General features: G+C 43.2%; 1 protein-coding gene across 1 annotated transcript; it reads right to left on the reverse strand.

Annotated features, from left to right (window-relative positions):
* Positions 1–513: 513 nt before the first annotated feature.
* On the reverse strand, positions 514–1,808 carry LOC119877048 (octapeptide-repeat protein T2-like). Its single transcript, XM_038559166.1, has 2 exons — positions 1,726–1,808; positions 514–889 (listed from the first exon to the last, which is right to left on the reverse strand). The coding sequence occupies exons 1-2, from the start codon at positions 1,806–1,808 to the stop codon at positions 514–516; spliced, it is 459 nt and encodes a 152-aa protein (XP_038415094.1).
* Between the last annotated feature and the right edge of the window lie 22,198 nt (positions 1,809–24,006).

Below are 24,006 nucleotides of genomic sequence, written 5' to 3' on the forward strand. Positions count from 1 at the left end.
ACGTGCATTGGTAGACGCGCTCCCTGGGGGAGGGGGGCTGGGTGCAGGGGCGGGGTGGGCGCGCGGAGCAGCGCAGGCGGGCGCCTGGGTGCAGGGGCGGGGGGAGGCGCCGCCGCCCGCAGGTGGGGGGCTGGGCGGGGGCGCAGGAGGGCGGCCCGGGGCTGCGGGGCTGCGCGTGTCCTGGAGCCCGTCCCCGGGGCGGAGAAGGGCGAGGCCTCGCTGGCTGCGACAGGAGGGCCGCGGGGGCAGATCTTTCAAGATCTCGGACCGCGGCCTCCTCCCGCCACCAGCTTCCCTGCGCGCCCACGGGCGTCTCCGCTGCGGGTGGGGCGTAGAACGAGGAGGGCGGGGGGGGGGCGCGCCCCGTCTGTGCCCCGTGCCTTCGGCGAAAAAAGTCGGTGCGCGAGGAGGAAAGCCGGCGCGGCTGCAAAGAGGCGCACGACTTGTTGAGCACACACGTCACGTCCCCTCCGTCTCCGAGGGAGGCTGTGCCCGCGTCCCGGCAGCCTGGGCTCAGCGGCGGGAGCGGAGGGAGGCCTGGGCCTGCGGGGTCCGCCGCGGCGGGTGGGCGCCCGGGGAGGTGCCGGGGCCCCGCCCCCGCCGCGCATCTGTCTCTTTAAATTCCAGCTGCGCGGCTGCGAAACAGCGCCCCTCGGCGGGCGGGCCGGCTGCGAGCTCGCTCCCGCGCTCGTTCCCGCGCTCGCTCTCGCGCTCTTTCCCGCGCTCGCTCCCGCTCCCCTTCTCGTTCCCGCGCTCGCTCCCGCTCTCGCGCTCGTTCCCGCGCTCGCTCTCCCGCTCGTTCCCGCTCTCGCGCTGGTTCCCCCGCTCGCTCCCGCTCTCGCGCTCGTTCCCGCGCTTGCTCTCGCGCTCGTTCCCGCGCCCGCGCCCGCTCCCGGCGGCGCGCCGCGGAGGGCTGCTGGTCCGGCGGGCTGCTCGGCGGCGGCGGCGGCGGCGGGCGGGGCGGCGGCGGCGGCGGCGGCGGCGGCAGGAGGCGCGGCCCGGCCCACGAGGGAAGAAAGAGCGAGCCGGGCCGGGAGACGCGCCGCACCCGGTCCCGCGCCCGCGCTCGGCGGCGCCGGCAGCTCCCTCCGGGGCGACGACGATGAGCCCGGGCTGCGGGCTTTTTTTTTTTTTTTTCCCCTTTCTTTTTTTCCCCCCCCTTCCTCCTCGAGGCGATGTCCGTCGTGAGCCGACCGCGGGGCTGAGGACGGCGACCCCGAGGACCTCCGCCAGGTAACGCGCCCCCGCCCCGGGCCCCGCGGGCCCCGCGCTCCGGCCAAACTTCCTCCGCTGGAGCGTCGCCCGCGGCCCCCCGGGACCTAGTAGCACATCATTTAAAAATTTTTCTTTCTTTCTTCCTTTCTTTCTTTTTTTTTAATTGTTATTTTGGCGGTCCCCCTCCCCTTTTTGATGTTCCCCGGACCTGCTCTTGCGCAGACGGGCGCGGGGGGCGCGGGGGGCACGCGGCTTCTCTCTCCCGGTTCTCTCCTCTTTCTTCTCTTCTCCTTACCGGCTCCATGCTGTTCCCTCCCTTCCCTCCTTCCCCCCTTTTTCCCGTCTCCCTGTTAGACGCGGGGACGCGGGGACGGGGGTGTCTCGCTGGTGACCCCGCGGCCCCGCTGCCGGGAGGGGGGAGCGTGCAGCCTGCGGCGCGGCCTCCGCCCCCGGGGCGCCCGGACCCGCCCCCCCGCGACCCTGCGGACCCGCGTGCCAGGTGCATCCGACCTGTGCGCTCGCTCCGCGACTCCTACTGCAAGGGCTGCGTGTGGCTTGCAGCCCACGGAAGCCACGGACAGAATGAAACCCATGCTCCAAAATTAAAAAAAAAAAAAAAGAATAAAAGAAAAAAAAATCCAGCCCTCGTCTATAGAAACTCCCCCTTTTCAAATGATCGATACACACTTTGCTTTCTTTGCTATTAATTTTTTTGGGGGGAGGGGACCCGGGAGCCGGCCCCCTCCCCTCCCTTCCCTCCCCTCCCTCCTCTTCCCTCCCCTGCTACGGGGAACGCGCAACTTCTGCTGCCTTAACGGTCTCCCCTTCACTTTCACGCCTCGCAGGTGCGGGGACTGAGCGGGGCGCGATTGAGGCTCAGCCTCCTGCGCCCCCCTGCGCCCCCCTGCGCCCCCTGCGCCCTCCTGCCCCCTCCCTGCGCCCCTCCCTGCGCCCTCCAGCCCCAGCTGCCCGGAGCGGCAGGTGGAAGGTGCTGGGAGCATCCCGGGGGCGGGGGGCGCGCAGACCCCGCCGGGGAACAGCCCAGACCTCGAAGCCGGGTCCAGCCTCGATGGGCGAGGACCCCCGACTTGAGCTCCCGGTTCCCGGCGTGCGTGGGCCCCCCGCCGGGTGAGTGCGAGTCACAACTTAGTTACCCGCGGAGCCCCTCCGGGGTGGCGCCCGCCCTGCCTCTCGGAGGCCCAGCCGCTCGCCTGCTCACCACGCTTTTATTTTTCTCTTAGAGACCTGAGATGTCTGCAAACAAAGGATAAGTCAGGACGGCTCGTTTAGAACCAGAGATACAATTTATATGGATGTGGTTGTCGTTGTTGTTGTTGTTTCCCCCGAAAGAGCAAGTTGTCACGCTCTCAAGTTTTTCCGAAGTCAAAATATTCCCTGGGTGAGAACCATGCTAATCAGTGATTATCCTCCGCTCTGCTTCGCTGGTGCGCGCGGTTCACACCGGGAAAGGTCTGCGTTTCACCGAGCTCCCCTTGCCTCCTTCCCTTTGTCTGCGCATTTGTTTTTAAATCCAACTCTCCGTATAGAATGGGGGGGGGGGGGTGTCTTGGAGCAGAGACTGGATCAAGGAGAGGACACACTGCTGATATATCGGAAAATACAGCCAATAATCCTCAGCGAGAAAACAATTACTGCCCCGCCACCCCACTCTGTTGGCTTTGTTTTTGGCCAGTTAAGAAGCTGTAGGTTTTAAAGATATTTTCATCTTCTCGACTCTGCACCTAATGCTGTTCATGCCACAGGTCATATTTATCCAGTTCAGATGAATATTTACAAAAGACTTAAAATTCCCTTGCAAGTGAAATCTAAAAAAGCATGTTTTTTTTTTTCTTTCTTTCAACATTTTCTTCCTTCTAGTGAGCCACGGTAGTAGTAATGGTCCTACATTATTGTTTTTGCCTGACTCCTGGTTTCGGTGTTTCCTGGTTGGGTGGGTTCTCTTGACATATGTACAAGATGCTCCTGGAAGACTGCGCGGAACCTGAATGCACAATTAGTTGTAGATGCAATAAAATGTTGATTTTTTTTTCTTCTTGCTCTTGGTTTAAGAGGTGTCATGCCCTCCTGTACATTTAGTATTTGGATGCAACATCCCCCCCCCCTTTTTTTTGTGTGTGTGTGTGTGTGTGTGTACATGACGGATTTAACATGAAGTCTGTTCTGATTAAGCCTTGCATGATTTGAAATTAAAAGGTATATTAGCGACAAGCCATAAATTATTCTTATTTCGGTGCATTGATCCTGAAACTGCTCCCCCCCCTTGTGATTGCATCCTGTAATAAAAGGTCGGTAATAATGAGTTATCTGTTTTATAAGAGGGAAAACAAAATCCCTCAAGTTTACTTACCTCAAGTCCCCATTTTCATGCTGAGGGATTGACAAATGTTTCTGATCTGATGTTTTAATAGACTGTATTGCTGAGCACTGCCAATTACCAAGAATATATTTTGTTAATTCTGAAAATGGTACAAGATAAGACATCTTTCAAGTTGTCTGGAGGGTTCCAAGTGACTCATCCTTGTAACCCATGGCAACAGGAAATGGTTGTCCTGGGTGCAAGCTGTAGTGTGGACACAAATCCACACTTTGTGATCATTCAGGGACTTGATAGGGGAAGTGTGCCGGCCCTGGCTCCTGTGTGGAGTCAGTCTCCTGTTAACTTTGGGACTTGAGTCAGAACGGTGATTCCCAGGCTTAGGTGTACAGTTTTCCTTAGCTCCTTATTCACTTGAGGAGTGTTCTGAAATTTTCAGAAGACGCAGGAGTTGAATGTCATTTTTGTAGGAGACAAGAATTTATGAGGACGTGTGCGCGTGTCTGACTTTGTGTGGAACTGGGATGATGAGGGTGAGCATATCGCCAAATGAAATGAGAGACTGCCAGTCTTAGAAGTGCTGGGAGTCAGGGAGCTGTACTTGAAGCAGGAGCCAAGAGACCAAGGTTCTATTCCTACTTGTCGCCGTTGGGGAGCTGCTCTTGGGGTGGTCTCCTTACTCACGGATGTCACTTGGCTTTGTTTTATCCAGAAGAAAAATGGGTGTCATAATCTTTTTTTCCTGTTTTTGAATTCTCAAATATATATGTATATATGACATAATCCTCCATATGCACAGGTGTGTATCCGTAGCCTCGGTGGATACTAGGATACATTCCACACACACACTCAGGGGCAGAAGACAAGTCTTCTGAATAGAGCAGGGAACTCTTTCCTTATACCATTGACAGATGGGCAGTGATGCGGGGTGTTTCTTTCCATTCCGGAGAAGGTGATTACTCTCTGTATTCTATGGATATAGGTAGTAGATCCTTAATGGCTCATCACATACTCTAATGTGCAGAACTGAATAATCCCAGCAGGCATCACCCTTTTACTTGAATGCAAGTGAGTAATAAATTTCTCCCACTTTTTAAAAAGACAATTTAAGATCTCCTTCCTCCCCCACCCTGCCCCATTTTGTAAGGAAAAGTAATTTTCTGTAAGGTTAAGTGGACCTCAGGGTAGGAAAAAAAATCCCCAGAGCTTTCTTTCTGCTCAGACTTCATTTTTCCTCCCAAGTCTAACTGTCAACAATAATATCTGATATGAGCCTCTGGTGGTGATGTTTCCATAGGTCATCATCCTTCTCCGTCCCAGATGAAGTCTCAGGACAAGCAATGCAGTAGCATAGATGCTGAATTTAACGTATCATTCAAGTTGGTTATGTAACTCAGCAGTCTTGTTTTTTTTTTTTTTTTTTTTAAAAAAAACCGACAAAAAACTCCCAAGTCTTTAAAATTATATGTGTTTACTATTATCTTAAAATGATTTTTTACAGTGTTCCAAGAAAATAAGCTTGGTCCCTGTAGGGATTTAAAAGCTGCTTGTTCATGTCATTAAACAGCGTTTGTACAATGATACTTTTTGTTAATCTGTGCAGCGTTTTCATGAGAGTATAGCAGTTGGGACAATTGCTGGTTGTGCTTGTTTGGGTAAGTACTTGATGTAATGGGGACCTCGAGATTTCGATCTGGAAATGCTGCCAATGACACAGGACCAAAGTTTCCTTGAGGCAGAAAAGGGAAAATCAGTGTTTTGACAAGTAATTTATAACAGTTCAGGTATAGTCAGGAGGATTTGAAACAAGCTTTTACATTCCTTTTGTCTTGTTTTGTATATATTTATATGTGGTCCATTTATATGTGGAACCACGGGCATCTTATTCAGCTTTCAGTTTTTCCCGCTGGGGGATGTCGGCCAAGTCTCCAACCTTACTTGGTTGCTTTGGGTAGGTTCGTAGGGACAGCATGAGGAAGGAATGGTATCTTCTATGTGCCAATGTTCCAAATACAAATGAGACCACAGAGTCCTACCATTAGGAGTTTTTTGTTTTTTTGTATTTTTCAATCCAAAGAAGCATTGTTCTTGAACACCTTCTTATGTTACTTTATTACATGGGATCAAATATCATGGCTGTTTGATTTTATTACTCCATTTTAAGGCTGTATTGCACAGGAGTTAAAGACTTAGCACCCGGAGTAAACTGCTTGAGTTTGAATCTCCACTTACTCTGCTTACTATGTAGGTTATCATTGGTGATTATTTTAATCTGAGATAATAACTTAATCTGTAAAATAGTCATTGAGAAGGATTTTTGTGAAGATTAAATGAGAGAATATATTGATTCAATATCGAGGAGTGTTCCTGGCATGTAATAAGTATTCATTGCATATGCACTATTACTGCTGTTGCTGCTGCTTCTGAAATGCATCAGAAAGCCATCGTTCCATAGTTATGTTTATGTTTAGTTTTGCTTTTCCTTCAAAGTCTGATGTGACCCATATAGAACACTTTTCCACCTAGGAGCTGTGCCGCTTCATTCTTTCCCTCTTCTCTGCCATCCCCATCGTAGCTTTTCCCTATAGTTTCAAGCTGAAAATAATAACCAGGTACCTGGGAGAAAAGAGTGCATCTGTTTCTGGAGGGTGATCCATTCTTCTAGTTTCCGGAAAAGTTTATCCTTATCTTTTTTTATATGCAATATCAACATTATCTATGTTTTGCTCAATTCAGTAATTGAAACTCAAAATCCGGATTAGCTTAAAAACAACCTGACAAACCTAAAACTCCCAGCTTTGGTGTTATAGTGCTTTTTTTCCCCAAAAACTACAACTGACTACTGTTACCCTAATGTAATCCTAAAGCAACAAACTTTTGCTAAAGAAGGTTGCTGGATAAATTTTTTACATTGTGTGTGTGTGTGTGTGTGTGTGTGTGTGTGTGTGAAATTACTTCAGGTCTTATCGATAAGAAGATGTCATTTGTTTGAAGATGTCATGTTTAATCCTTGCTTTTTATCTTTCTTTTGTGAGTTCCAGTGTTAAGAGCTGTATTGAATAGGTAAATTTCTTTACATATTGAGGGGATGTCTTTATCTGTAAAGTGAATGTATTGGATTAGTGTGCTTCCTAAAACATTTATTGTGGAAAAGTCTTGAATAAACACAAAAGTAGAAAGGATGGTATAGTGGATTCCCAAGGACCCAGCTTCAGTTTCAACAAATTAGGTGACCTCTTAAGATCCTTCTGGATTCTGTGATCCTGTGACTATGGAAACTTTACTCAGGTTTTGAGGATCTAGAATATTTGCTTTTAAAATAATATTGGTAGTACTGTCAATATTCTAAAATAATATAGTTATTAAATTACTGTACTGAGCGACGCCTGGGTGGCTTAGCAGTTGAGCGTCTGCCTTCTGCTCTGGGAGTGATCCTGGGATCAAGTCCCACGTCCGGCTCCCTGCATGGAGCCTGCTTCTCGCTCTGCCTGTGTCTCTGCCTCTCTCTGTTTGTCTGTGTCTCTCATGAATAAATAAATAAAATCTTAAAAAAAACAACCAAACAAAAATTACTGAGCATTTAATGGCAAGTCAAAACAGCATACATACCATATTTAAGAATAATTATTAAGAAATTGGGCTATAAAATGGAGGTCTGAAGCTATATTCTTCTTTCTTTCATTTGGAAGCTTGTTTCAAGATTGTAACGATAGCCAGCCTGCAGATGGTCCCCAGTGGTCACTGCCTGTTGAGATTCATGCCCTTGTGAGGTCCTGTCCCACCTTGTATCAGGGTTGTTATGTGTGATGGATAGGAGATGGCAGATACGACGGTGTCGGACTTCTGAGGCTAAGTCATAAAGGACATTGCCAGTGTTGCTGGGTTCTCTTGACTCACTTTGGGAGAAGCCGACCACCATGTTGTGAGGACATTCAGGCAGTCCATGGAGGTTCACGTAGAAGCGAGGCCTTTGCCAACAGCCAGCAGTTTCCCAGTCTGTCAGCCATCTGAAAGAGCCACCTTGGAAGAGGGGCCTTAGCCCTGGTATAGTCTTCAGCTGCCGGCGGTCTTGGGCAGCACACCCACCGTATGCTCGGGAGAGATCACAAGGCAGAGCCATCTAGCTAAGGCACTTCTGAATTGGGAACTCCTAGAAACTGCATGAGCTATTACATGTGTACTGTTTGAAACTGGAAAATTTTGGAGTAATTCGTTATGCAGCAGCAATATAAAAACTTTCAACTGTCTCAAGGTGGTTCTTATAAATACTAGTTATTGTTTTATAGATAGGTACAGATGCCAGTTAATAGAGTTCTGGTGGACAGAGTGCTGATTACAGTGCGCAGTTAACCATAGTGAATTACTGGCATCCTAGTCTTCTATACTTTAACTCCTCAGAAAGGATCTCTTGTGGACATTATCCATAATTAAATGAGGACAAAAGACCTGATGTTTCTGCTTTCATTAGTTGCTAACTTGGAACTTAATCCTGGCCCTTCCTTTTGGCACTGCTGTGTGTGAACAGTTCACCTGTTTTAGAATTTTGAAAGCCATCGCAGTCTGGGGATTGAGGACTGGGATAGGTTTTAGCTGATACTTGGGTAAACTTTAACGCAGTATCATAGTTTACCTTCAGGTTGCTCCCAGCACACACAAAGTCCTTAATGATTTAGGCTTTCATTGTCGCGTAGGCCTTTCTTCTGTTCCTGCTAAGCAGGGTAAGATTTAAGTGCCCCAAATATAATGTCCAAATGATGTCCTGGTAACGTTGTTTCATGGGGCCATTCTTTATGTATTTGTACTCAAGGCTTTTGTGTATATTGCTAGGTTTCCCTGCTCAGCATGGTTCTGGATTATATATATCCATCTGTTTTTCTCATTGTTATGTCACAAGTTTAATGAACTCTGAAAATTAGATATTGTCATAGGTAGAATAGATCCTATCAAAGTGCAAAGTTTTGGTATACCTGAAATGGTGTGGATCACAGAATTGAGAAGAGACAGTACCTTCACTTTTTACTTAACGGATCTGTTTTATCTATATAAATCACCATCCGTAAAAACTTAAAAAACATCTTTACTATGTATAAGTTGGTGCTAGGAACCTTGGAGAATAAACACTAAGAAGTAAAGGTCTTGAGTCTCTAAGTTGGTGTGAATATTGGGCTCTCATAAATGAGCCACCCTGTCTTACAGTTTGGAGTGTAAGGTTTTAGTACTTCCGTGTACTTTGTTAGGTAGGGTAGTTAATAGGATTCTTGCCCCTGGGAATTTTTTCAGATCCATGGTTATCCTGGTATGAAACAGTTATGGTGTTCACTGGCCTACACCAATATCATGCTCCCTGGGAATTGAAATTGATTTTTTTTTTTCCGGTCTTTAGCTATTTGAACAAGCCTCACCTGGGAGGACCAGAACACCACAAAGCAGTCATTCAGAAATTAGTTTTTAGGACATCACAAATGAGTTGCATCACAAGCCTCAGGAAAAAGTTAATGAAGTTCCTAGTCCTTGATATTTTCATGTTTCAGCACAGTGTACAATAAGAAATACCTTTAGAATTGAGGATGAATAGTACAGACCAGATTTTTTTTTGTTCTTTGTGAATTGTGTACAAATTAAACCACTCCCAAGTTGCCAGTGAAAAGGATCTACAGCAGACATGTATGAAGTCTGAGAGTGTTTCCTTAGATGTCTTTTGATAACATGCTTTTGTTTATTTGTTGGATAATATGTCCCATCTTGTGTGTTTGTTTTATGTGCTTTGTACATTTGGCATTGCATTAATTTACTCCGTGAAGTAAACATGATGTTTAAACAAAAGTAAAGTTTTATAGATACACATTAGTTGCTTTCTATGCTGTGATGAGGGCATCAGGGATACAGAAATGAGTAAGAAAAGGTCCTTGCCCTGGAGGAAGTTGAATTTGCTTAATTTAATTTTTTTTATTTTTTATTTTTCAGAGTGTTTAGCTGCTTATTTATAGCCAGACTTTACAATTTATTATGGTTAAGCTGCACTCAACACAAGATCGAGTTGAATTATGTTACCGTAATTGAGACTTACCCTGGGTTCTACACTGTTAATGAATGCTAATGCTCTTTTGAAGGTCTCCTATATATGGTCTCAATAACCACAAAGGCTTTTCTGCCTACAGCAGATAAACTCTCAATAATGTCACAGGAAGTTGCATTGGAAATCATACTGTTACCTATAGTTTTTTCCTCTTTTGCCAACTAAAAATGTCTCTTCAGGGTATTCCCTATAGGGCAAATGTCTGTATCATACTTTGGAAATACATTTTTTTCTTTTTTCCCTGCCAGAGTGGAAATGCATCTCATGAACTTTGAAACTTCCTGATGTTAGTGCTTGCTAATTGTAGTTTAAGAATTGAGGTGGGATTTCTTTAGTAGTATGTTAAGGTCCCAGAACTGCCTAAATTTTCCCTGCCAGTTACGTCCATCCATGTGCAAGGGATGCTATTCCCCAGGGAAGATCTATGTAGGCAATAGCCGCCAAATGGTAATCAGAATACCACTTTATTAATAGTATGAGATGGTGCAGTTGACCCTTGGTGCAGGGCTCTTTGGAAGATGGTGGTTTGGAACACATATTTAGTCTTGAGTCCAAATATGTAAATATATTTAGTCTTGCTATGCTCTGGTCTAGCCACAGTTTAGGAAGAGGAAGTCCAAAAAAGAAAGAGAGACCCTAATTTCAACTCAATAGCCATATAAAACCAGGAAGTCAAAAGAGCACAAGAGGGAGTAGACCTTGGTTTTGTGCCTTTTTTTTTTTTAATTTAATTTTTAGAGGAGGGGTGCAGAGGGAGAGGGAGAATCTTAAGTAGTAAGCTCCATACCCAGCATAGAGCCCGACTCAGGGCTCGATCTCATGACCCTGAGATCATGACCTGAGCCAAAATCAAGAGTCAGATGCTTAGTCAACTCCGCCACCCAGGACCTTTAAAGCATAATCACTCTGTTCACTAGTAATTAAAGTCCAGGCACTGCTTTTGGATCTGACTTAATAGAAGAGCAATTCTTTCTTTGAAGGGAGTGGACGGAGGGAGCTCTGGTGAGTGGGAGAGAACAAACTATGGTTAAATTATGGTACGAGTCACAGTCTCTTAGTGAAACCCTAAGGATAAATAAGAAATACTTCAGAATGTGGATATTTTCATATTTTAGAAAGACAGTGGAGTGTGTATGTATGTGTGTGTGTGTGTATACACAGTACATTATGTGACAATCCAGCTGTGGCCTGGGGCAGCTTTTTTTTTTTGCTCAAAAATGACTATTCCAATAAGAAAATTCATAAATAGAATAAGTGGGAGTAGTAGATAGAATCATGCCCTTCTCCCAAAATATTCACATCTCAATCCCCAGAACCTATGACTATGTCACTTTTCATGGCAAAGGGACTTTGAGTTTATAATTAAGTTTAAGGGCTTTGCGATGGGAATGTGACCAGGATTATTTGAGTGGGCCCAGTCTAACCACATGAGTCCTTGAAAGCTGAGAACCTTTCCCAACTGTGGTCAGAGTTGGAGATGTGATCATGAGAACAGGGTCAGAGAGGTACGAACTGTGTTTGAAAATGGGGGAAGGGGAACATGGGTGAAGAAATGTACGGTAGATGCTGGGAAGGGCCAGGAAACAGATTGTCGCCTAGACCTCTAGAAAAGAATGTGGTCCTGTTGGCACTTGGATGTCAGCTCAGTGAGACCCTGGCTGGGCTTCTGAACTCTAGAACTGTGAGACAGTCCATTTTGTGTAGTTTTAAGCAGCTACAACTGTGGTAACTTATTACAGAGCCATAGAAAACTAGTACAGTTAGACAAAGACTATGTAACTTTATTTTACTTTAGGTTGGCTTATAAAAAACTTTATGATTTTCAGAGCTTTTTAAAAATTCTTTTAAAGATTTTATTTATTTGAGAGAGAGCGAGCGCATGCATGCGCTTGAACTGGGAAGAGGGGCAGAGGGAGAGGGAGACTTAGACTCTCCCCGAGCAGGGAGCCTGATGCAGAATTTGATCCCAGGACCCTAGGATCATGACCTGAGCTGAGGGCAAGATACGTAACAGACTGAGCCACCCTGGGGCCCGATTTTCAGAGCTTTTGGATTGTGAATTGCATTTAGGGATTGTGGACCTGTAGAGGGAATCAGGAATCTTGATGTTTTCACTGGATGACTTTACAAAGTTTGAATTTTTAGTCATGGGAGGAGCTTCTTAGAAGAAAGCCTTTTAATTGTTACCATCCTAATACTTAAGCCTTTGCTGATTTCTTTGTATTCATTTCCATTGCCTTTATGGATCTTACAATAGTGGATGATGGCTCTGGCGAATTTGACTAACCATGGACCTTGGTTCACTGTAAGTCAGGTTAAGGTAATAGAGGTGAAGGGACCCAGACTCCAGGGTACTGTGCAATTGCACATTGGTCCTTGTTGATTGTATTTATTATTGAGCAGCTGCTTCCTGGCTTTCCCTTTTGCCAGGTTGGAGGTTAGGGGGGAAGAAGTACCGCAGGATGATTCTGCGAATGTGGCAGCAGTGCTGACCCTTCCTTCTGGCTGCCAGAAATCCTTCTATACCTCAAGTCTCTTAAAGTGGGTATGGTTCCAAGTGAGGTGGCACTTGGAATGAATGTCTCATCACCGAAGGACGAAGGACCGGAAACCCTTGGGCTCATCCGTGTACCTCATCGTCAGCCATTTACATTTAATTATATGAATATGTTATGTGAGGAAGGAATCTCCATGTTCTGCTTCTTCCCATGATAGAAGCCAGGGCAAAGTCTACGTGTGGAAATTTTCTAAAAAATGTCCCACAAATTATAAAGTGCACTTTATAATACAGGGGAGCACTTTACACTAAAAATGCAGTATTTGTTTCCTTGTGATGCAAAAAAAATGTAGTATTTGTTTCCTTGTGATGCTTTTGTAGTATATCCATTATGAAATGATTGTAGTTGTCTGATTCATGTTTGAAGGTTATGCTTTCCATGAAATATTTCAGAATGATACTAGCTCTGCTTCAAATTAAAATGCTAACTTTGAGCGTGCCCCTTGCAATGTCCTTGATTTGTAGCTGAATCTTTAGGAACACCAGTAGTCCTATTTATTCTTTCCATGTCCAAGTGCTGGGAGACTGAGTCTTACTCTGCCTGGCGCGTGCGTGCATGTGCGTGTGTGGTTGTGTTACTGTTTTTCCTTCATTTTCTCACTTGACATCTTTCCTGTAATTGCTGTGATGTATAATCATAAATTTGTTTCGACACTTACTGACTACTGAATTTTAACTCAAGTGTATATTTAAAATAGTTTCGGAACCTAGAGAGTGCCTTATTGTTCATACCGCAGTATACACTGGGCTGTGGGCTAAGTGCTAAGGGTGTAGACTTTGGCCTTAATGAGTTTATCTCTGGCAGGTAAGGGAAGACTTGTGTAAAGGAAAATGTGGCAAGTTCTGTAGACAAGTACAAGTATCAGTGGAAGGGAACAGATAAAGGAGGGGGAAGGGTTCTTCTGGTTTGGAAAAATGTGGAATGCTTGATGGACAAAGTGGCTTTTGAACCATGAAGGATAGCCTTGAGACATGCAGAGATACAAGGATGTATTCTAACTGGGAAATGGGATAATAGAATATTCAAACAAAATTGAATCTGTTCCATGGCATATGGATCCTTGGGATTTTTGCCCTGCCTCCTCTTGCATCTGGCCATCTTTACCTCCCATTCTAGCTGTGTGGAGCTATTGTAGTGTCCTCTTTCCACTTTGGACTGGTGCTATCAGGTATAGTTGCTGTGTAGTGAGCTTTCTGTTTTGAGGGTTTTTTTTTTGTTTGTTTGTTTGTTTTTTTGTTTTTTTAAGAACTCAGTTTAAGATGTAGACCTTACTCTCTGTAAATCACATTCAGTCCAAGAATTTCAGAACTTGTAGTATGGAGTATTTGTTACTCAACTCTGCTAATGCCACTTATACATTTGTTCCTTTGCTTATTTTTTTTTTTTTTAAGATTTATTTGAGAGAGTACATTAGAGAGCATGCGTGCATGCATGTGAACAGGGGGGAGGGGCAGGAGGAGAGGATGAGAGAGAGAGAGAATCTTAGGGCAACTGGGCACTGAGCATGGAAACCCACGTGGGGCTCCATCTCATGACCCTAAGATCATGATGTGAGCTAAAATCAAGAGTCAGGAGCTTAACCGACTGTGGCACCCATGCAGCCCTTCCTTTGCTTATTCTTGAAGCCCATCTATTGCCAGAATGGCAAAGATGACAAATAGTTGCTCCTAAGGAGCTAAGGAGCTCACACTGGTGAGACACTTGAAAATAGTTTTAATATGAAACTTTCAAAGTCAATCTAGATGTATGAAGAAGATGCATGGGAAAACAGAAGTGGGAGTGTCCATTCTGCCTCAGGGCGTCAGGGAAGGATGCCCAGAGAAGAGATGCTTGAACTGAGTCATGAAAGATGAGTGGGAACTTACCAGATGGACAAAGCAGTAGGCTGTTTTAGGATGTAACTCTGCAAGTGTAGAAAGACATAAGGGAACATGAAAAGTTTGGGAACAGTCAGTCTCTAGGATCAAAAATGTGTCCATAGGTCAGGTAGGTGCAACCTGGTGAAGCTGTAAGGGTAGGCAGCCCAGAAAATGTATACTTCTGGATTAAGGAGTTTGTACTTTATTCTGGAGGTAGCAGTGATCATTGAAGAATATATCGAACAGGGATGCCATGTATATAATTCTGTTTGAGAGGAGATATTAGAATTACAAGAACTTAATATAAAATTGTTTAATAGAGGCAATACCATGTAAAGAGCTGAGTCTTTACAATATGCTAACACTTCTTTTTTTTTTTTTAAGGTTTTTTATTTATTTATTCATGAGACATGGGGAGAGAGAGAGAGAGAGAGAGAAGCAGAGACACAGGCAGAGGGAGAAGCAGGCTCCATACAAGGAGCCCAATGTGGGATTCGATCCCAGATCCAAGGATCACACCCTGAGCCAAAGGCAGACATTTAACCACTGAGCCACCCAGGCGTCCCATGCTAACACTTCATTTAGACTGTGTGTATGTGGACAAATGATTCAATTTTTCCAAATCTCAGTTTATTCATCTGCAAGTGGGAATGATAATAGTTAGTACCTGTCACAGAATTGATGTGACAATTAGGTGGGCTGTTGTTGCTAAATAACCCAACAATATAGTAAGTGCATGCATTTATGCAATAAATGTAACATTACATTTATTATGGATTTTGATTTTATTTTTTAAATTTTAAAATTATTTATTTATTTATTTATTTATTTATTTATTTATTTATTTATTTATGATAGTCACACACAGAGAGAGAGAGAGGGTCAGAGACACAGGCAGAGGGAGAAGCAGGCTCCATGCACTGGGAGCCCGACGTGGGATTTGATCCCGGGTCTCCAGGATTGCGCCCTGGGCCAAAGGCAGGCGCCAAACTGCTGCGCCACCCAGGGATCCCGGATTTTGATTTTATTAAGAATTAGTGAGTAGGTGTTCAGCAAGAGGTTGGCAGTGTAGGAACTGGATGCTTCCTTTAAGGTCAATGGCAGTGTGTTCTTATTTTAACTTTATAACAAAGGCCCAAACCTGTAAGCTGAATTTTAAATATTTTTTGCAATCTGAGATTGTTTTGTTTACCTGCCTGAGGAAGGAAGATGTTGTAGAAATGAAAATTGAGTTGCTAATGTGGCAAACAGTGTTTGGGACCCTGACTGGGATTAGTCACACTTAGACGAGGTCATTGGAATCCCATCCCGCAGTTAGCATCATTGTGTCCCAGTATCAGCAAAGGTACAATCACTGCATGAGGTACTCTATGCAAAACGGAATGTTGAAGGTTGAAAGAGTTTCCTCTGCTCTGACTCAGTTGGTCCAGAGCAATGTGAGCTAAAGCCTAGGGCACAAAATGGTGTAAAGGTTACTCCGTGGCTTCTGCTGGCCTTTTAAGGCTCAATGATTGTCAGTGACTTGTGGCTAGCCACAAAACTGTGTGTGAATATTCACTCAAAAATCCCTCACATACCATTCTTAGAGATGATGGATCAGCAGATAGTAACCACCTAAATGTAGTAAGTATTTTTCAGGAAAGAAGAAGACACAGATTTAGTGGTTCTATTGGTAAAAATGTGTGTATTAGTGAGTACAAAGTATTTCATAAAGACATTCTCATAGTTCAGTACTTTTGTATATCAAGCTGTGTTCTATGTATCATTGGCTTTTCTGTTAGTAAAATATCAAATAATATTTTTATAAGATAGACTGATACTTTAGCATACTTATGGTTTTATTAATTGATAATTGTATTTTCTTTGCTATTTTTTTTCTTTGCTATTTTAAAAAGTGTTTCGAACTATCTCCCTATTACTGTAGCAAGATTTTTAAGGTAATTACCATGATAATTTCTTTGAGAGTGGTTTCATCTCACTGACTTTCCAACTGATGTTGAAACATTCTGTTTCTAAACAGCAGGACTTGTTAAGTGTTTGTAACTTCTTATATCATCTGTCTAATTTAAAGGTGAAATCAGACCTTGGTCTTTTTTTTTTTTTATGAATAATTCTTACTTTCTCAGTTATGTGAATCACCAGTACCAAAGGAAGGCACAGTCTAGAGAAGTTTTTAATGATAAGTTAGTGCCATTAATGAAAAAGAAGTGGGTGGTAAATTATAGATCCAAGCCCTTGAAAATTAATCTCTAGCTCATGTTATTAGTTTCATTTTTTGCTTAGAGCTACAGTTTAAATTTTTTGATAAAGCAGTTTATTACCCTCTAAAAGATATTTAAATTAGAAAAATACTTCTTTTGTGTTGCTTACCTGAAAGGAGCAATTTACCAGTGGCCATGTAATGGTTGTTTTTCTCATTTGCATTCTGAACCCCCTCTTAGGGCTCTTGTTAGGAGCCCGTATAGATTTATTTGTAGAAGAGGACACATTGAATCGGACCTCAGGATTAAATGAGTTCCATGAATTAGAAGGATGACCTTGTAGACAGAGAAAGATTTCATTGTATGTCTTCCCTGCTTCCATTATAATAGAATTTGTGTTTGTGTGCCTCACATTCAAACCTTTTGTGCGTGCATGTGTTTGTGTCTGTGTATATGTGTGTATGTTACATCGAAAGAATAGATTGAAATTCAGCACTCAGGCAGTGGACAATAAATTGGCTGAGTTCTAATTGTGAGGATTGTAGAACTACATTTTATTTTACTTCCTGTCATGCTCAGCAAGTAAATAATTCTATTTATATTTCTGCCTCCAAACATCTCTGTCATGATGGAAATACCATATGGGCAAATGGGTTTATGGTTAGAATCCTAGTATACAGATTTTTATTTCTTGTGTGTGTAGCCAAGTAGTGTAAGGTCTGATATTTTGCATGGGTGTTAAAGCTTTGCAGGACTGAGTGAGGATAAGATAGAGGAGGATGGAATAGTGGAATTGCCAGCGTCTTTTTTCGAGTAGAAACACAGTTCACAGCTGTCTACTGGAAGGGGAGGCTTTGGAAACTTCAAAATGATCAAACCAAATGGCAAGTTCTAACAATTTACTGCTAATTGATTAGCTTTAGGTTTAAGGGAATACAATTACATGCTATTGCAGCCAACTGTTGTTGTTGTTGTTTATCTGACTTTTAAACCAGATTCATTTGCTGCCTGTTCAAACTGGTTTTATCCTTTTTGAGTGCTGCTTGATCGATTTGACCAAGGACTGAGTCTTCATCATGGCTAGCTGTGACAATGGGGGGTAAATTAAAATAGCCTATGGCCAGAGTCAGAACATCTCTGAGAAATAATACAAGAGTCCCTAAGGCCTGGTGACTCAAAGTGCTCAAATTCTATTTTCTACTCCAGTTAAAACAATTTTAAAAATGGTAGCCTTTATGTGAGATACAATACATTGTCTCCTCTTTTTATGAATTGGTTTAGAAAAAGCCTCTAGGAAGACTACAAAGAAATTTTACCATTCCTATAGCAGTTTAATGTCAATAGGAAATAACTAGTTGGTATTTGTTACATTTATATAGTTAGTTTGCTTTTTTTCTGAAGTATTTTGGCATATAATATTTTCTGGTTTTGGGGGCACACAGTATCTATATTGACTCCCAATTTGTAGGCAACTAATCTGAGGCTTGGAATAAACTTCAGGGGTTTAGTTGAATTCACAAAAGTGATTAGTGGTAGAGAGAATTAGAACCCAGTTTCACTGATGTTTAGACTTTTGAATTCACATCTATGATTAAGAAAGGCATGTAGTTCCTAAGGCAGTGGGGCAGGGACTCTGTTACTCATTGTTTCTGGGGCATTTTCAACATGATAGGCCTTTAGTTAGGCCTCTGCAGCTTTGAGGGAACCCATACCTATTTTAAAATCAGTAATGACAGTTGAAGGAGGAAAAAAAAGCCTGATCTGCTTGTTTTACCAGACACAAGTGGAAGGAACTATTCTTTAAAACACTTTTTCCTTGTGTTTGGGGTCAGCGTGTCTTAGTTGCGACATGGGTTTCTGCAAAGCCAATAGTTTTGCGAGTGAATGGTGAAATTACTGTTTCACAATGCAGTCTCTCTCTTCTGCATCATAAATCGATCAAGTTTGATAATTTTTGTTGCTATTCTTCTCACTGAAAATGATCATTGTGGATACTTTACTCATTTTTCCCAGGAGTGTATGATTTAAAGTATTATCATATTCTTTTCATTCTTGAAAGGGACTAATAAAACCTGCCCCTGGGATGAATAAATACATTATTATAGGTGTTGAAATTGCTTAAATAGGAAACATTTATCCTTTCCTTGATTAAAGATATATTATCTCAGACATAAACGTTGTCAATTAAAGGGTTTGAACGTGTCCTTCAGTCAACTCAAGATCAGTTTGTGTAGCTAGGGCTCAATCAAATACCACTTTTAATCATCTAATTACATAAAGTAGATCAAGTTTTCTTGCCAAACAAATGACTGGGGAGGAATAATTCTGTTAAGTATATAGTCCTGAGTGCCTCCCCCACTAACAAAAATAGTTTTTTGAAGGAACAATGCTGACATGGTCAAAGTTGCATATGCCTTAGTTTTGGAAGACTCATTCCTTTGGAAGGAATATGGGAACATTTTATTGTATTTAGGAGGGAAATTAGTTTGGCATTCTGTTTCCCTCCCCACCATCCCTGGCATTAAATTCTTGAATCTCCACATTTCCCTTTCCGTAGTAACGTTTCCCCTCGAAGTTGTCCAGGTATCCCGAGGCTCAGAAGGCCAAGAACACAACCTTTTTTCCTTGCTGACAGCAGCAGTTTGTCATAGGGACAATTTCCTGGATCTTACAGGAAACTGTTTTCAACTTCCTGTGGTTCTTTTTAAAAAAGCCATTTGCTCGTATATGGCTTTAGATATTTTGAATAAACCTTATACAATTCTACATTAGTCATATGCATGCTCACCTCACTGAGGCCCATTGAAAGTAAGAGATTTGCTCAGGCAGATTTGTGTTGGATTGGAGATAGGGATGCAGGTCTGTTTCTTCCTGGATCTTTGCATTTAAACTAGGAAATTGAAGGGAGTACAATTGCCAAGGTGAAATAACCTGTTCATCTTCCTTGTTACAGTACAGTCTCCGTTACAATAGGAAGTCCTATCTCAGCTAGGCATCTCTTACCTAGAGCATATGTAATAAATATTTTCAAAAACTGAAAGAGTTGAGAAAATAACATAGTGTTCCAATGCAGGGACTATTGGAAAATATGCTATAGCTTTTCTCATCACTGTTCCATTGCTGATAGCCTACTTCTACTATTTAGTTTTTCTGTCACCAGTAAGATTTCATGTGAGCGTTAGGAGCCAAAGAGCAGAGATTAACAAGATTTTATCACAGCAACATGTTAGAATATTGCTGGGAACCTGGGAGCATACAGTATTGGGAATATATTAATAAGGGGCTTGGCATATCGTTGTTCTTTTCTCTTTGCATTTGCATTTTCTAGGCAGGCCCCTGGATAGGAAGGCAGCATGGTTATGCTGAGGTAATACGGCTGGGTCAGCATTTGTAGGGCAATGCATAATTTCAGCTTGAGTGTGTTTCAGAAATCTCTCTTTCTCCTAGCTAGCCAGAAGTCCTCTTAGGATGTTAATGAAACAAATGGGACTTGGTCCTGAGAATTGGGTATAAAAACAGCCCTTTTCAGGGAAGCACAAAATAAGGGATGCTCTATACACAGATGAGGTTACGTTCTGAGAGGCAAGGGTAGTGACTTGTGGCATGTCAGGGGTATTAGCCATAAAGAGTGTGTATGAACCACCTGCAGAAACATTTATCACCTTGTAGTACTTGTAATGATGGAAGGAGACTGGAAATACATGCCCTAAGGTTCATGGGAAAAAACAGGAAACTGCTCTGAAATCTCCCGTTTCATCCTAAAAATGAATGCAGATTTTACATTCTACTTCATAATTTTTGTGTTATTTACATTACTCAAAAATACGTAAAACTGAAAATCTGTAAATAAGGACTGTCTATACTGGAATTCTATCTTTTGGTGGATGTCTCTGGGTCATGTTCAGACAGTTTTTATTTTTATTTTATATTTTTTTAAGATTTTATTTATTTATTCATGAGAGACACACACACACAGAGGCAGAGACACAGGCAGAGGGAGAAGCAGGCTCCATGCAGGGAGCCCGACCTGGGACTTGATCCCGGGTCTCCAGGATCACACCCTGGGCTGAAGGCAGGTGCTAAACTGCTGAGCCACCCGGGCTGCCCCTCAGACAGTTTTTATTGCTCAGTTTAAGTCCTAATTGTACTGGGAAAAAAAATAAGTCTGATTTTTCAAAAGGACCATACAAGCAGGCTCTATGCTGTTTGATTAATATACAAGGCAAAGAATCCATGTGGTGTAAAATAAGGAAAAATGTGCAGTGACCATTTAAATTCTTTCTATGACTGTTACTAGGTTATAATGGAATTCTTTCTCCTGTTGGTGAAAGAAATAAAAACAAAAAGCAAATAAAAACGTGATTTATTTGTTAAGAGAATAGCAGTGTATGGGAGGAAGAATCTTAGGAGATGATCAGATACTGGCTGAACCACATGAAAATGTGGAGGTCTCTCAGGCAGACCTATAACCTTTCTTTTTTTTTTTTTTTTTTTTACCTATAACCTTTCTAATGTGGGTGACCGCATAACTTATTGTTCTTTGTGGAGGTGCTTTTCAAAATTACAGTGAGGCATCAGGCGTAAACCTGGGCCATCCTGGGCAAACCAGTTACCCTCTTCAGTATTTTCGTTTGTTGGTGAAAGGAGATGTTTGGATCAGGTTAGATGTTTTTAAGCATTTTGTTCCTTAAAGAAGCCCAAGTGTAAAACAAATAAAAGGCAAGTTCAAATTGAAGCCTGGGTGGGGGCAGGGTTCCAGTTCCCCACCCTCCTGCCCAAGCACACCCCATCTAGCGGTCCCATGGGATCGCTGAGGCAGCTTGAAAACTCTGACATTCCATCAGTGTATTCCACCCATCATTTGCCCTTCACTGGATTCCTGTGCCGCGTCTTCTTGTCCTGAAGATGTCAGGCAAATGTGCATTCTCAGTATTGGGCCCATGCAAATCCTAACTGAAGAAAAAGGATGTAATGTCCCCTAAGGCAGTGGAGTATTCCTTTTGGACTTCGTCATCACCTCTGTGCTTTCCCTTGACTCCTGTTAGCCTCTCTTGGTGGTAGGAGCACGGGCACATTTTGTTTCCTTCGAAACTTTTTATTGTTTGTTTGAAAGACCTGCACCTTCAAAAGTAATTTTAGGGGTAGAGATATAGATAAAGCCCTTTAAAAACAAATATTAAGTGAGAGGTTCTTTTTTGTGCCTAGGAAAGGGACTGGGCTCTTCCCTGACCCTCCAACAGTCCTGACGAAGAACGTTCTAGTGCCAAGACCCTGGGTTCTACACAGTGTACAGGTAGGGCTATTTTCCGGTAAGCCCCGGTAGGGCTTCTTATTACACAAGAAAGTAATAACCTGGACTTGCCTACTAATTTCCCCAGTGCAACTGATCAGTTAATTCTATCGTTTGTTCTCTGTCTCCTTGTTTCTCTGCTGTATTCTCTTCCCTGCCCAGTCTCTTTATTGCAGACATCCCATCCATCTTCCTGCACATGATCTGGAGTGTTGTTCCAAAGATCACCCTAATCGCTGTGTCTGGACAGTTCTCTCAATTAAAGCTGCCTCTCGGCAGGCCCGTAACATCCAGGCAGCAGGAATCCAAGATCCTTGCAGAGGGAGGGGGATGAAGTCAACCCTCCCCTCCTCTGCTATGTCACTGATGTACTAGCAGCAGTGCTGCCAAGAGTGAACGCAATACTCGATTCACACTAGACGTTAGCTGTAACAAAAGGGAGGGGAAACCACCTTCTGATCACTCCTGTGTTTGTTTTCCCTCATTATTGACTGGGGCAGGCTCTTGCATTTTTGTGTCTCATTCCTTCTTCGTTACCATTGGGAGGCTTCTTACAGATGCAGTCGGATTCGTAGGTTCTGTGGTTGTAGACCTGACCTGAGGCAAGTAGACTTTTTTTTTTTTTTATTTCTTTTTAATGCACTATGTTTTTTTTTTTTTTTTTTCTGCTTTAAGTTACAAGAGTGCCTTGGGCTAATGATATTCCTGTGTAGGTTTGCTCATCTTTGGAATTGAGCTGCTTTTTTGTTGATGGTACCTCCCTTTCTGGTTCATTCAGTTGTCTGGACTATTTCAGGTGCAATTATCTGAGAACGAATGGCTAGAGGATGATCTCTATCTATAACCGTTCGCTATGTGGTAGGAGGTCCCCAGGTTGCTAGAGGTGACAGACGTTGGCTCCAGTGGAAGGGTGCATGACTGGTTTCTCAGAGAGGCATGAGGTCTCCCTAGTGACTGACTGGCGTCTCCCGAAAATGACTCAACAACCATCATTTATTCTGTGCCAACTGTGTGCCATGTTTTTTTTTCACATACTTTTCCATTTGACGTATTGATAAGGTAGTTATTAGTATCCTATTGCTGCTGTAACATCGCCAGCAATGTAGTAGCTTAAAACAACTATAATAAATTTGATATAATTATAAATTTAAAAGGTCACAAATTTCTTATAGTTAGAGAGGGCAAAAGTCCTATAAATTACGGTGTCATCAGGGCTGTGCTCCTCCTGGAGGCTCTTGCCTTTCCCAGCTTTGGGAGGCTGCCCACGTTCCTCGACTTGTGGACCATGTTCCTCCGTCTTCCAAGCCAGCAGTAGGTCATCTTCAGAACTCTCCTCTGACCTCTGGATCTGTCCTCACCTCTTTTTCTCTCATTCTGATTCTCCTTCCCCCTTTTTCCCTGAGGACTACATTGTGTCTGCCTGTAATCTTCGTATCTCAGGATCCTTTATTTAATAACATCAGCAAAGTCCCTTTGACATGGAAAAGAACATGTCTACATGTTCCAGGGATTAGGATGTAGCCATAGTTGGGGGCCCATTTTACTGTCTCTCCTAGGTAGTAATGGCTCCTGCCGCCAGACCATGGCAGTACTTTACATGTATTAAGTGCCCACTCTGTTCCAGTCAGGAGAAAGGTTTTAACTTAACCTTCACCACAACTGGAGGAGGTTGGTATTTTATGGGAAGGCATTGAGGCTTGGGGAGGTTGAGTGACTTATCTAGAGTCCTGCAGCCATTTGGCAGCAGACAGGATTGCAGTCCAGGCTGTTCGATGCCAGTGTTCATACTCTTAACCATGATACCATTCCACATTTATTACATTTTCAGTACAGGCAGGCCTAAGTGAAAAGAGGGTGTTTCCTCTGGCTCATACAGGTAGTTTGTAAACAGGGTCAATATTCAAACTGAATCTCTTGGATCCCAAAACCTCAGTGTGAAATGCTCTTCTTCATGTGCTGATATCGGATCCTTGTCCTACTGAGATTTTTGCCTTCAGCTGTGGTTTCCATGATCTTTGTTTTGTTTGTTTGTTTGGTTTCCCATTCCAGATCGTGCTTCTTTATTGGTGAAGTCAGGTGGAGAGGGTTGTCACTTGGGTCATGATGTCGTGATGTTGACAGTTAATGGGCAACGGCCTTTGGCCTGGTGCAGCTGAGCTACCCTGGTATGTGGCTGCTGCTCTGTTCTCTTCAAGTGGAGTTCTCAGATTGGCTTATCCTAGGTCGAGGTGACCACTGCTGTCTCATTTGGAGCAAAGACCCTGACTTACATTGAATTTTAAACACTGTCTCTGCAAGGGAAAGCTAATGTTTTATGGAACCAGCCACAATTTAGTTACCATAACAACTTGGTAATACTCATTCTGTCTTGGCTTACTGCCTCAGAGTGTGATGTACAGCAGTCATTCTGGCCAGCTGAAATGGGCTCTTACCTTATTCTTGTCAGGATATTGATAAACAGCTCTGTTTCAT

Source organism: Canis lupus, chromosome 15 (assembly GCF_011100685.1).
Source record: "Canis lupus familiaris isolate Mischka breed German Shepherd chromosome 15, alternate assembly UU_Cfam_GSD_1.0, whole genome shotgun sequence".
Classification (NCBI taxonomy): Eukaryota; Metazoa; Chordata; class Mammalia; order Carnivora; family Canidae; genus Canis; species Canis lupus.

Coding starts and splice junctions, on each gene's coding strand:
- LOC119877048 (XM_038559166.1), bottom strand. CDS start 1,808: ATGGGTTTCATTCTGTCCGTGGCTTCCGTGGGCTGCAAGCCACACGCA. Junction 890..1,725: donor GTCGCGGAGCGAGCGCACAG/GTCGGATGCACC, acceptor CGCCGCCGGGAG/CGGGCGCGGGCGCGGGAACG.